The following is a 14,234-nucleotide window of genomic DNA, read 5'->3' as shown; positions in this document are numbered from 1 at the left end:
TGAAGTAAATTTACAGGGAAGTGCACTGTTAGTCAGCTAAAGTTTGTATAAGCACACATGCTATAAGAAATCCGAACCAGACACAGGACTAACGTTACGTGATAAATACACATCACAACACCTGAGTTCAGCTGGCAAACTAGCTCTAGTGCCAAGCTAGGCAATAAAACATAACGAAAAAAAAAAAACTAAGAGAAACGACTGTTTGTTAGGAAGTCTGCTTACAGCTCTGTTAATCGAAAGCTAGCTAGACGTATGTGGGAATTATTGAACTGGTCTAATTATCAACAATGGATGAATGAACAGCACCGTAAAAAATTACATACTACAAGTCAGCGCAGCAACATACAACATAGAACGCAAACAAGTTAACAAATAAGAGATTTACTTACAAGTCCATCAACAAGATTGCCAGGTCAGCATTGTTGTTGCATCCAGTGCTGCTTTTAAGCTTGCGCCAACGACTGAAAGCCTGGTTTCTAGCATGGTCCGATTCTCTTTTCCTTTTTCTGGACATTTCTGAGTCTGACCGACTTTTCTTGGATGCTCGCAAGTGGCTTCATATGTTGTCGTTGATGTGTGTGACGTCGTTGCCGTAAAGCATTTTGTGATTCTCGCGAAATTTGTCAGGGGCGCCGCTCTCAAACTTGCAGTGCTGGTTTTTCCGGCGGTGCCCCCCGCCCCCCCCAAGCTTTACTACCAGGATGATTCGCCCTACTATGACTTACCACCGAAACGACTTTGAAGCTGATATGTTAAGGTACAAATCTTGCATAGTGTGCCTTTAATGCCTTCTGTGCACACACGAGTTTGGAATCGGTAAGATTTCAGTTTCTGCTCACCAAGGCAAAATAAAAACTGTAATAGTGTGAAATATCATTCATTTAAAACAATTGTTCTCTATTTTAATTTATTCTAAAATGTAATTTGTTCCTATGATGGCAAAAACACAGTCTTCCTTCACATGATCATTTAGAAATGCTGATTCTGTGCTCAAGAAACATTTATTATTATAAAAAATTTTAAGGTTGAAAAAAGTTGAAAAACTGACACAAATATGTAATATAATATAATATAATAAGATTATTTGATGAATAGAAATTTGGGTTACACTTTATTTGCGTGTTACAGTGAAATTCTACATTTAAGTACTTAGCAATAATAATTAACTACATGTATAGGGTTAGGATAGGATTTTGTGGTGCATTTTGATAGTGCAGTGGATAAGACACATGCCTTTGGTGTGAGAGACCCGGGTTCGAATCCACTGCAAGACACCAATGTGTCCCTGAGCAAGACACTTAACCTCTAGTTGCTCCAGAGGCGTGCGACCTCTGACATATATAGCAATTGTGAGTCACTTTGGATAAAAGCATTAGCTAAATGGATAAATGTAAATGTGTAAAATATTTAACAAGGACACTGCAAAATAAAGTGTAACCGAAATTTCCAAAGAACAGCATTTATTTGAAAAAGAAATATGTTGTATCAATATAAATGCATTCACTGTCACGTTTGATCAAATTAATGTTGTTGAAAAAGCTATTTTTTGACTCTTGCTGACTATCTTTTGAAGTGTACTGTACAATCACTGTATTGGTTTATTTCATTGTTGCAGAAAGTCAGCTAAGTATCACATTTCTTTTAACGCTGTAGCAAGTCAATTAAGGTTTTTGCTCTCCAGTTTATCATTCACTTTTTAAAACCAATTAAGTATTAATGTTTGTTTTGTAATGCTTGCTGTGTTTGATACGCTGGGGAGTGTGTTATGTTATGTATATGCACCCGGCTATAAACAACAGCCTAAACCATTACATCACAATGTTATATAATACACATCTGTGCGCATTATTTAAATCAAGTATAAAACAATCTGCATTAAGCTCAATGACTGCTGGTTAAACATTCCCTTGTGACAAATAAATGAATGACTAATTGTCTCCATATGAGTACTTTCCCCATTATGTTGGTTCAGCCATGATGATTTAATGAAATACACCATGACGTTTTATAAACATAGAAAAAAACAAACAAACACATAAATATGGTTAAATATTTCCAAGTTTTCTGGGGATTTCTTAATTTGATGGAAATAGTTTGCACATAAAACAACACCTTCCATTCATTAAGACCATTTAAACGCTTGCAATGATCCATAATGGGTTCTTAATTTTGAACCCTTTGATATTTATGGGTACCTGTTTTGTTTTTGTAATTTATATAACAATGCTTTTAGCTTTTACTATTGCTCGCCAGTTGTTAGAGATTCTGGGCTATGTTGACATGTCCAGTTTTATTGGTTTCACTCAAATCTGTTGTTTCAACTACAAGGTATTTGAACAGAGTTCACAGCGTAGTTTAATGTTAAGTAGCCCTTTAAAACCACTGTAATTTAAACCAAAGATAAAGCATGCCTGATCATACTAAGTCAAATACCCCAAAAATGCACGCACACAAAGGCTCATTCTGTAGGGATAATGATAAGGCAGGGGTCCCGTCCTTACAGAATCTATGAAACCAGGCTGTTAAAATGCAGATGTTTTGGCACTCATATTCACAAAGCCTCAGGCACAAAACACAGCATAACATGTTAGTGAAGCATAAGACAAATGTTCACTGTAAAGGCTTTGCACAGAAGGCTCTGGGCTGTACAACTGTATCTGTTCGTTGGAATGTGGTCTTTTGTATAAAGCGAGGTACATAAAACAAGGTACAGTTCATGTTTTTTTTCTTCTGCATGTCTAGAAATGTATTTCACAATTACAGTGCGTGTGTAATACAAAAATTAATTATATGCTGGGTTCATTATTTAACATTTGCATGGAGCATGATTTGAAGAGTTCAGATGCAAAAGCCTCTAAATGCCATTTGAAATTTTCTTCGTTAATGATGATTTTTTATCAAACTTGTATATTTAAGTTCAGTGATTTCACTTAAATGGCAATGATAATTACCTATTAATTGTTATTTAAGTGAAATTACTGAACTTAAATATACAAGTTTGATAAAAATCATCATTAAAGAAGAAAATTTCAAATACCATTTAGAGGCTTTTGCATCTGAACTCTTCATTATTTTTTTTTTTTTTTTTATTTACCCCCTTTTCTACACTTTTCTTATTCCAAAGTGACTGAAACACACACAAAAGACCGGAAAACCACAAAGTCTACAAACACAGGTATGTGTTTAATCTTTATTTTAGTAGATATGTTGGATGAAAGTCTACCCTGCATTATGATAAAAACGTTCTTGATTTTTTTTTTTTTTTTACTGAAGAAGATAATTGTTTTTTGTTTGTCCATGTAGTTTACATATAACTTGACTTTAATGGGATTTTATTATTTTTCCTCTCTGAACTTTCTCTAATTTTTATTAAGGACATTTAGTCTGCCTTATGAAACTTAAAGGGTAATAATGTTACACGATTATAGCCATTTTCTTTAAGGAAGTTTACTTCTTAAACCAAAACCCTGAACCGTAGTTTGAAAAAACAAACAAACAAACAAACAACAACGCACAAATAGGATTGAAGAGCAAGTATTGTTCTTTCTCTTCAACATAAACAAATGTCTTTATGATTTTGATATTATTCATGGGTTTTGAAGACAACACAGTCTCATGAAGATGCGTATCTATAGCACGAGTGTCATTTCTCGTGGCATTTATACGCCAAAAGTGTTTTTTCCGTGTATATGGTACGCACTAAAAAACCCTGGGTTAGGTTTAGGGGGGAGGGGGGTGGGGAGTTCGTGCGTATTATACGCAAAAAAGTGCGTATCATATGTACGCGAAAATCGCGTGCCAAATACACGCAAAAACTGTTTTTGGCGTATAAATGCCACGAGAAATGACATTCGTGCCATAGACACGAACGAATCCGATCCGGTAAGTGTCTCTTTACACTATATGTACTAAAATTAAAATTTGATAAAATGCGCTTGTACTTTCCTTACCCCACCTGTTCCTAACTTCACCTGTACCCGTAACAGCAAGTGCTTTGCAATACAACATGAACACAATAAGTACATTGTACCTATTTTTTTTGATGTTCGTGAAGACATTAAAGACAATAATATAAAGTGTTAACTAGTAAGTCAATTAGACACATCCATAAACTTATGCTTGATCCATAAACATGTTACACAACACCCCCTCACTGAACCAAATTAATAACACGATACATGTTTAAACAAGAATTTAAGCAGATGTATTATGTACATAAGTGTAGTGATTTTAAGCTGTCACCATGCAGCACCAAAAAGATGGATTTATCCATCATCAAGTCTTTAAACAGTACCGAAGCTTCCCTTAGGCAAAACTCCAAAACATTGTGCTTTTTTTAAAAAAAAAAAAAAGCAAAGAATGAGATCCCTTGTGGCATACTTGCCCAGACCTGAGGGAATTTTCATAAGACTGTGTTAGTTTTAACCAGAACTTTGCTCTGAGAGATGTACTGTTAAACATACCTCATACAAATAATTATGATTTCTTGTAATGATAGTTTATTGTCAGGAAGATTTAAGATGCATGTCTGCTCCTTGAGGCTTGAGAGCAGTAATAATGTCCTTTAAAACTGCTCATATTGAAGCACAAGGAAATGGTATGTGCCTATACTGACTATATACAGTTGGGTCGCAAAGTCTTTTATGGGATATGGGATTTTATAATTCTGAGCGTTTGTAGAATAAATAAATATTATGAAATGAAATTAAAAAGAAATTTCAGTGTCACTAATCAAATCAAATGTGTGTGACATTGATCATGTGATAGTTTGTACAGACAGTCAAATGTTCTTTCTTAAATATACACATTATGCTCTTTAACAAGATGATCATCATGACATCATCATCATCATCATCATCAATAATAATAATAATAATACTATTTGAAAATAATTTAAAGAATTTGTATTGGAAAAAAAACATAATTTGATTATGAGTAATTTCTAATAACAAATGGCTATTTAATTATATAAAAAAATGTAAAACAGAAGTGTTTTTCACTAGTGGTCTCAGAAAAGATAAAGTATTTACATAATGTATTTCCAACCCGATCTAATGAAATGCATCTCTATAGCGCGCATTGTATTTAAGATGAATTTTAAACACGAAAATGAGTTTTTACGTGCATTTCACTTTAAACCTAGCCTAGATGCCAGCCCGAACTTCGCCCACAACATCTTTTGGTCGGGAAGTTCGGTCTGGACTCGATCCATTGAGGAGTAATTATGATCAGACAAGAAACGTTCGGGCCAATCAAATTGCCAGGTCGGGCTTTATACGATGATGGACAGATGAGCTGCAGGGACGTAATCCTCACGTTATCAAAGAGCGCTAAACTGGTCTCCAACAGTCAAAGATGACTGGAGCTGGAGAATTGAGATGTATAGATTCCGCTGTCGCGTCTTTTGTAAAATAAATCGACAGCGCAATCATTTTAATAGACAAACAGAGAACTGCAATCAAGGCATTTGTCGATCAAAAAGATATTTTTGGCGTCCTTCCTATGATTCGGGAAAAGTGTAACTTATCAGCTGGCTCTGACGGTCGCTAAGAAGATGGGACGTAATGAAAAGCCTGTGGTCGTTGTGGTTTCTCCTTTGGTCGCACTCATGGAGGAGTAAGGAAAAGAAGCAACACTCGTTATTTTACTTCTAAAATAAGTAAGTTCTATAGTTGAAAACTGCACTATGCAAAGTTGTTGAGTTACCGCGGTTGCTCTGATTGTTTTTTTTTTTTTTCTGAGTTTTTTTTTTTTCCTGGTTTGGTTAAGACACGCCTCGTAATCAAAGCCCTACGGAGCGGTCTCAGACTCATATTCCGACAAAAATATGAGTATGATGAAGTCAGGCTACTGTAAACCCCTTGGGTAGGATTATTGGTGTGAGGTACATGTGTATTACACACCATAAAGTGTGTATTATATGCACTCCAAAACTGCGTGTCATATGCACGTAAAAACAAATTTTTGTGTATAAATTGCATGATAAATACAATGTGTTCTAGGCTGGTATTTGTTGTGTGGGGTAAGTGTGTATTACCAGTGTTGGGGAGTAGTTAACTACAAGTAGCGACACTACCAACTTAACTACATTTTTCAGTAGCTTGGCAGTAGCTCAGTTGCTTTTTAAACAGTGTAGCTTTTCCAGTAGCTAACTACTTTTTGCAGCAAGTAGCGGTGTAGCGCGAGCAAAAGCTACATTGCATTTGTCGAGCCTGCGCGAATCAGCGCGATGCAAGGATATTCTTCTTCTTGTTAGATTACAAACTAATTTTTTGCCATTACCGCCACCTGTTGTTTAATCATGCATCTTGCGGCTAACGGTTCACTGACGTAAAGAAATGGGTTGACAGTGACACACCCATATTATGATTATCCATGATGGAGCAAGAGGTGACAGCAGATTTGGAGGATGGAGAAACAACTAACGTTAATTACCCATGGTCTTATTTTGTCCAAGGTCAATCGTTTTTTGTTTTTTTTGTTTTGTTTTTTCTAAATGCAAAATTTTCTAAATGCAATTTATGTTGAATGTATAATTTGTTCTTGCAATGTTGTAGGCTATTTGTTGCAATTTTGCACTTTTGACAAACAGACTGAGATATTTGAGTGTTGTGTGTAATACAGGGGTTGGACAATGAAACTGAAACACCTGGTCTTACAACACAATAATTTGTTAGAATGGTAAGGGCCTCATTTGCATCCAAATACAGCACCAATTGACAGATAGAAGTCCTTCACAGTGACCAGAGGGATTATGAGCCGTTCCTCTTCCAGAACAGTGTCCAGGTCACTATATGATGCTGGTGGACTCGCTCCTCCAAAACACCTCAATAATATTCAGATCTGGTGACTGTGCAGACCATGGGAGATGTTCAACGTCACTTTCATCTTCATCAAACCCTTCTGTCACAAGTCTTGCTGTGTGTGTTGGTGCATGATCATGCTGATACACGGTTTGAGCATCAGGTGCTCATGATCCTCCAGAAGGGTTTGGTAGTCCTTGGCAGTGTCGTGTCCATCAAATACAATCAGGATTGTCAAGATATTGAAGCTCAAACCATCACTGATCCACCCGTGCTTCACTCTGAAGATTGGCCGCCAGGCATATAGATGTGAAACCTCCAACATTGGCCAGTGTTTCAGTTTCATTGTCCAACCCCTGTAGCTTGTCAAACTACAGTTTCAGAGTAGCTTCCCCAACTTCCCCCTACCCTTTTGGAAAAGTAGTTAGCTACACTACATGTTACTATCAAAAAGTAGCTACATTGAAACTTTAGCTTTTTTTGACCAACGTATATTATAAATAATTGAATACGTTTTTGAGGAATGTTTTAAGTAAAATATTTAGTGTTTAAAACAAGGCAATGCAAATATGATTTCAAAGAGTATTGTTTTATTACACACAACACTCAAATATCTCAGACTGTCAAAAGTGCAAAATTGCGACAAATAGCCTACAACATTGCAAGAACGAAATATACATCCAACGTAAATTGCATTCAAAAATACAGATTGAACTTGGACAAATAAGGCCTTTGGTAATTAACGTTGTTTCTCCATCCTCCAAATCTGCCGTCACGTCTTGTTCCATCATGGATAATCATATTATGGGTGTGTCAACCATAGACAGGTGTCAACCCACATCTGTACGTCAGTGAACCGTTAACCGCAAGATACGTGATGCTGATTCGCGCAGGCTCGACAAACGAAATGTAGCTTTTGCTCGTGCTACACCGCTACTTGCTGCAAAAAGTAGTTAGATACTGGAAAAGCTAGACAGTTTAAAAAGCAACTGAGCTTCTGCCAAGCTACTGAAAAATGTAGTTAAGTTAGTAGCGTCGCTACTTGGAGTTAACTACTCCCGAACACTGATAAAAACACATTTTTGCATATAAATTGCACGATAAATACAATGCGTGCTATAGAGACACGTTTCATGAGATCAGGCTGGTATTTGTGTCTTGACAGGCAACTCGTAGGGACAATGAGAGGTTGGATTTTTCTGCTTTTGCTGGCAAGCCTTGTCAATTTTTCCATGACACAACAGACCAACTCTTTGACCTGGCTAAGTTATCTGCGCAACCGAGCCTACAGTCATGGTTATGGCCGTAGCCACAATAACAATCTCGCCTCTTCAAGTACAGAGGATGAGCCCTCTGTGCTGGACTGCCCTTTGGAGTGTGATTGTCCTTCTACCTACCCCAAAGCAATGTACTGCAACACCCGCAGACTACAGCACGTGCCGTTCGTACCATCTCATATTAAGTATGTATACTTGCAAAATAACCAGATCACAGGAATCACAAATGGCATCTTTGATAATGCTCCAAATTTAGCTTGGATCTGCATGCAGACAAATAAACTGAGCTCCGACAAGATTGCTGACAAAGTCTTCGCTAAACTACCAAACCTTGAGCGCCTCTTTTTACACAACAACAACCTGAGCCGTGTTCCACAGGGTTTACCACGTTCCCTACGATATATACACTTGAACCACAACAACATTTCGGTAGTCCCGGTCCACTCTTTCCGTGGAATGAGCAACCTGACGGCCCTCCATCTCCAAATGAATGCCATTGAAGATCTCGGTCACGCACTTGATGGTCTGCTGTCCTTAACCCTGTTAGACTTGCGAGGGAACCGATTGAAGAAGATTCCAGAAAGTCTGCCGCCAAAGCTGAGCCAACTGTACCTTGAATACAACCATATATCCAGCATTCCTGCCGACTTCCTGAGCCAACGGCCTGAGCTGCGCTTCGTACGGCTGTCCCACAACCAGCTCACCAATGGAGGAATTCCACCCAACGCTTTCAATGTCAGCACACTTGTGGAACTCGATCTGTCCTTCAACAAGCTGGAGAGGATTCCCACTATCAGCACCAGTCTGGAGAATCTGTATCTCCAGGCCAACAAGATCAAAGGTACAGAACAAACACCGGAAAATGTTACAGATAAGACCAGGCATGTCAGAGGCTTATTTCCATATCTTCTCCTGAAAGTATGAGCTTGCCCTAGTGGCATGTTTCAAAACAGCCAATTTTTTTTTTTAGAAATGTATATTGCATATGTGCTTCCATATATAAAAAAAAAGAAAAAAAAAAGAAAAAGAAATGGTGCAATTAAATTCCTATAATCAAAAATTGCAATTCACCATCTTGCTAGCTGGTCGCTTGGTGATCTGTTTTTATTGCCTCTTTTTACTCTAATATATTAGTCATCATAAGGTATCATTTGAAAGCTTACACCCTCCGTATTTATCAGTGAAAAAACATTTTGAAATCAGACATTTAATTGCCATGGAAACAGTACCTTTTAGTGGGCTCTTACCCCTAGTTGGTGGTGTCATGTTTCATATGACAAAATTTACAGAACTATTTTATAATCAAACCCTTTTCTAATCTTGACAAAACATATCAGTAAAAAAAACAGTCACCGAACCTTGAGTCTCAGACCTTTCCAATGAGATGCATGTGCCTAGACAAACATACATTTATTTTGTGATATCAAATTCACATTTGAAACACAACTTATTAGACATGACTTTGATTTCATGGCATTTTTAGATTATTTAGTCAAATATATATAAATATATGAAGAGTTCAGATGCAAAAGCCTCTAAATGCCATTTGAAATTTTCTTTAAAGAAATCGTCATTAAAGAAGAAAATTTCAAATGGCATTTAGAGGCTTTTGCATCTGAACTCTTCATATATTTTATATATATATATATATATATATATATATATATATATATATATGTATGTATATATATATGTATGTATGTATGTATATATATATTGTATAAAATATAAAATGTTGGTAGCACTTTATAATAACTGGACGCTAATAATCATTAGTTGAACATGAGTAAACAGTTAATTCATAATTTATAAAGCATAGACATTAATAATCAGTTCATAAATACAGCTATAAATGCTTTTTTCTTGATTTATAAGCATATCTATCTATGTATAAGCATATCTAATGTGTTTAATAATTATATTTTCATACTTTGTTAATGATCAATTCATAAATGAAGTATAGCATTATTTACAAACCAGTTATGTAAGAGTTGACATCATTCATAAGATCACTTAGAAAGTGTAAGTAAAAGTAGTAAATAATACAGGTAGTTATAACGCATTTAGTAATGGTCAGTTTAACTATTTTGTGAGCTCATCTAAAGTGAGGGCTATTCATGTCTTGTAAAGCATTTATAAAGGAGATTTAAAGGCGCATCAATTTTCTAAACAGTAAAATGTGAGATTGTGTTAAACACAACATAGTGACACAGAACATAGAAGTATTTAATAGCCTTTAAAGCTCCTTTATAAATGCTTTACAAGGCATGGATAGTCTTACTAAATGCTTTATAACTACCCGAATTAACCCTGAATTACAGCATAGATACGTTAAAAAGCATTTATTAACACACTAAGTAACCATCACTATATGTCTGAATAATAAGACGTATGAATGTACATTTAAATAGTTTATTAATCATTTACTTACATGTTCTAAGTAATCTAATGAAACACTGACAACTCTTAAATAACTGGTTTATTAAAAAAAATGCAATTCTTCATTTAGAAATGATAAATTGATCATTAATAAAGGATGAAAATACAATTATTAAACAAATTATAGATATACTTTTAAATCAAGAAGAAAGCATTTATTGCTGTATTTGTAAACTGCTTATTGATGTCTATTAATGCTTTATGGATGATGCATTAACTATTTACGCATGCTTAACTAATTATTATTAGTGTGTAGTTATTATAGTGTTATCAAAATGTTTAGTACAATTAATTTGCTTTAGTCGTTTTAAACTTCTACAACTTTGTTTACTCTTATACATGCTTTGGTCCTACTTTATATTAAGTGGCTTTAAGTACTATGTACTTACATCCTAAAATAAGTACAATGTACTTATTTTGTTCAGGTTGTATTGTAAAAAATTTTGTTGCTATTGAGGAGTGATATGGGTAGGGTTAGGGTTAGGTGTGGTTGTATAGGTCGGTTTAAGGGTGGGTTAAGGTGTAAGGGAAGGGTCAACTGTGTAATTACAAATGTAATTACATTTATTAATTACAGCTGTAATTACATGCAGGTATTTTCAAAATATAAGTACAATGTAAAAGCATGTATGTACACAATAAGTCCATTGTATCAAATTATTAATTTCAATGTAAGTACATAGTACTTAAAGCCACTTAATATAAAGTGGGACCCATGCTTTCACTTCAGCAATAAAGTGAAATAAAAATTAAAATAAAATTTGAAAGGAAAAAAAATCAAATAAACAAAACATTTCAGTATTTATAGAGTGAAAATGTCTTTCAATTGTCTCTTGTGATATCAAAGTCAAAGTTCTAGCACATCACATGACAATAGATAACAACATAACACAGTTCCTTCAGGAAACAACGACACCAACCCGGTCTCACCCCAAGACGTCATATAACTGACGTTTTGGGACGTCTTTTGACCATACGTCAATATTCGCCTTTTTAGGGCCCCCTTAAACGCCGGTAGATGAGGTTATGGGATCCTAACTCTACCCCATACCTAAACCTAACCCTAAACCTAACCCGTCACCTAACTGACGTTAAAGGTAAAGCGTCAGTTGTATGACGGCCCGGGATCGCCATCTACCGACGTTTAAGGGGGCCCTAAAAAGGCGGATATTGACGTATGGTCAAAATACGTCCCAAAACGTCAGTTATATGACTTTTTGGGATGAGACTGTGTTAACGACACATGTAGTAAACAGTGACACACCCTGTCTAGATGCGACCATTTGACCAACAACTTCATTTGTATATAGAACCTTTCATCTATATAGAACCTTTTCTTTTAAGAGTGTATGATAATTATTATGCAAATCATTCATGTCCCTGTTTAGGCTTTGTTTGTGCTTGAATAAGACAATAACTTAATCCTTTCCCTAAATTTCTCAGAATTTTCAGTGAGCAGTTTTTGCAGAGTTGTGGACACAAAGAATTACTCTAATCTGCGTGTACTACGCCTGGATGCCAATGCAATCAGAGCCCAAGACATACCCACTGAAGCTGTACTCTGTCTGCGTCTGGCAACCAACATCGACCTGTAGGCCTGGCAACAAGCCATCCACAGTAACCTATTCTCATATGACCATAGACAACATCTTGCAAATAAGAGTTTAGTTATCATTTGTATGATCTTTTTGATAGTCATGTGATGTTGGGGCATTTTAATAAAGAAATCAGCCTACCAAAATCAACAGAACAAGTTGGGACAATGATTTTAACATTATGAAACCATTTGATTTATTAGGCATGAACAAGCTTTTATAATATGAATTTCTATTAGCATCCATTTTACTTCTGAATCAGGACAGGAATGTTAAATGGTTTGGAAAATAATAAAAATGGATTGTCCCCTTACCATTCAGATAACCCTAAAAAATTAACGTTTAGAGAACTTTAATAGAAAATGTTTTCATAACTTAATGCAGCATTAGCAAAATGTTCTTAGAACATATTTTTTTGTTAGCTGGTTAGATGCATGAAGTCAATGTACTTGGCTACTGGGTACAAGAGACATGTTTTTTTTTTTATTATTATTATTTTAAAATATATTTGATGGTTAACAGTTTGTATCTTTTAGTAAATGCATGGAACAACTAAGAGTGTTTGTGAAACTTTGGGTGTTTGCTTTGTAATTATATGTCACAATTTCTGGCAGTGGAACAAGAAGTATGCCTTTGAGATGACCATTTGAAAAGTTAATGATGACCAAAAAATATAAATGTGTGAAAACTGAGGAAAGTTAAACATCTAGAAGTACAATTCCTTTTAGAATGTTAAGATTTTAGAATCAGTTCCAATCCCTATAAACCTTGTGAATTTGATTTGAAAACAACATTTAAAGTCAGTGGAATTGAAAATATATGTATGACATTAAAACCGCAGTCCACCCCTAGTAAACATCTAATTTGATAGAAACAGAGCAATTGTGCAGAGCTTGTATAGACAAAACCCACAAGAAATAAATATTGTTGAATAAAAATACTTGTTGGTATGTGAATTTTTCAATCTATCAAGGGGGTACAAAAATGTAACAGTGTGTATCTTTTAGTAAATGCATGGAACAATTAATAGTGTTTGTTGGGAAACTTTGTGTGTTTGCTTTGTAATTATATGTCACAATTTCTGGCAGTGGAACAAGAAGTATGCCTGAAAGTTAATTGCATTGAGATTTGAAAAAAACCATTTGAAAAGTTAATGATGACCAAAAAATATAAATGTGTGAAAACTGAGGAAAGTTAAACATCTAGAAGTACAATTACTTTTAGAATGTTAAGAAGACCTTGAAAAGCTTTTTGGATCCACAACAGTTTATACACACTGTACAACCTGATCAAAGCTTGCATCACTGTCATTGTCATTTATCTAATAACAATAAAATCCATGATAAATAAATAATATGGGATTTCTTTAAAAAAAAAAAAGAGAAAAAAAAACAACAACTAAAAACATGAGGAATATATTGTAAAAACCTTGTCTTGTCACAATACATCTATGTTTATAGTGAAGCATTGTTGCTTGGGGATTTTTGAGCCTTTTTTAATCAGATGAACTTTAACGTTTCCCCCCTGAGAATGTGCAAATCCCAGTCATATTCATTAGGTTTAATAAACAGTTTTGACCTTAGTTGAGAGCTTAAGGGAGCTCTGCAAGGACAGTGTTTACATTAATTACTGGAGATGAGTTTGTCACACACTGCCCAAAGGAGCTGATGAAATGTCAACATAACCATGGCGCAACATGAACATTCAGTTTAAGTCTTGCTCTGGGGTCTCTGAGCAGTCACTCCAAAGAGAGCTACTTCAACCAACCATTCAGTTCCAATCCCTATAAACCTTGATTTGAAATTTGATTTGAAATCAACATTTAAAGTCAGTGTAACTGAAAATCTGTGTATGACATTAAAACCGCAGTCCACCCCTACTAAATATCTAATTTGATAGAAACAGATATCAAAAATCTAAAAGTGCAGAGCAGACAAAACCACAAAAAATAAATATTGTTGAATAAAAATACTTGTTGTTATGTGCATTTTTTAATCTATCAAGGAGGTGCAAAAATGTTAATAATCCTTGAATACATTGGCTTGTGCCTCAGAGAAAAACATCATAAGAGCAGATAAATATTTATGCAATATATTTAACCACTGGGGATTCTTAAC

General features: G+C 35.2%; 1 protein-coding gene across 1 annotated transcript; it reads left to right on the top strand.

Annotated features, from left to right (window-relative positions):
* The first annotated feature begins 2,399 nt into the window (after window positions 1-2,399).
* fmodb (fibromodulin b) lies at window positions 2,400-13,152 on the top strand. The gene is made up of 4 exons (XM_039682089.2): window positions 2,400-2,710; window positions 3,128-3,178; window positions 7,972-8,924; window positions 11,966-13,152. Exons 3-4 carry the CDS (start codon window positions 7,988-7,990, stop codon window positions 12,115-12,117), a joined length of 1,089 nt encoding a protein of 362 aa, XP_039538023.2. The 5' UTR covers window positions 2,400-2,710; window positions 3,128-3,178; window positions 7,972-7,987; the 3' UTR covers window positions 12,118-13,152.
* The last annotated feature ends 1,082 nt before the right edge of the window (window positions 13,153-14,234 follow it).

The sequence above is a fragment of the Pimephales promelas genome, chromosome 14 (genome assembly GCF_988280905.1).
Source record: "Pimephales promelas chromosome 14, fPimPro1.hap1.1, whole genome shotgun sequence".
NCBI lineage: Eukaryota > Metazoa > Chordata > Actinopteri > Cypriniformes > Leuciscidae > Pimephales > Pimephales promelas.
Note: the sequence above shows the minus strand (reverse complement) of the source record. Positions and strands in the feature narration are given on the sequence as shown.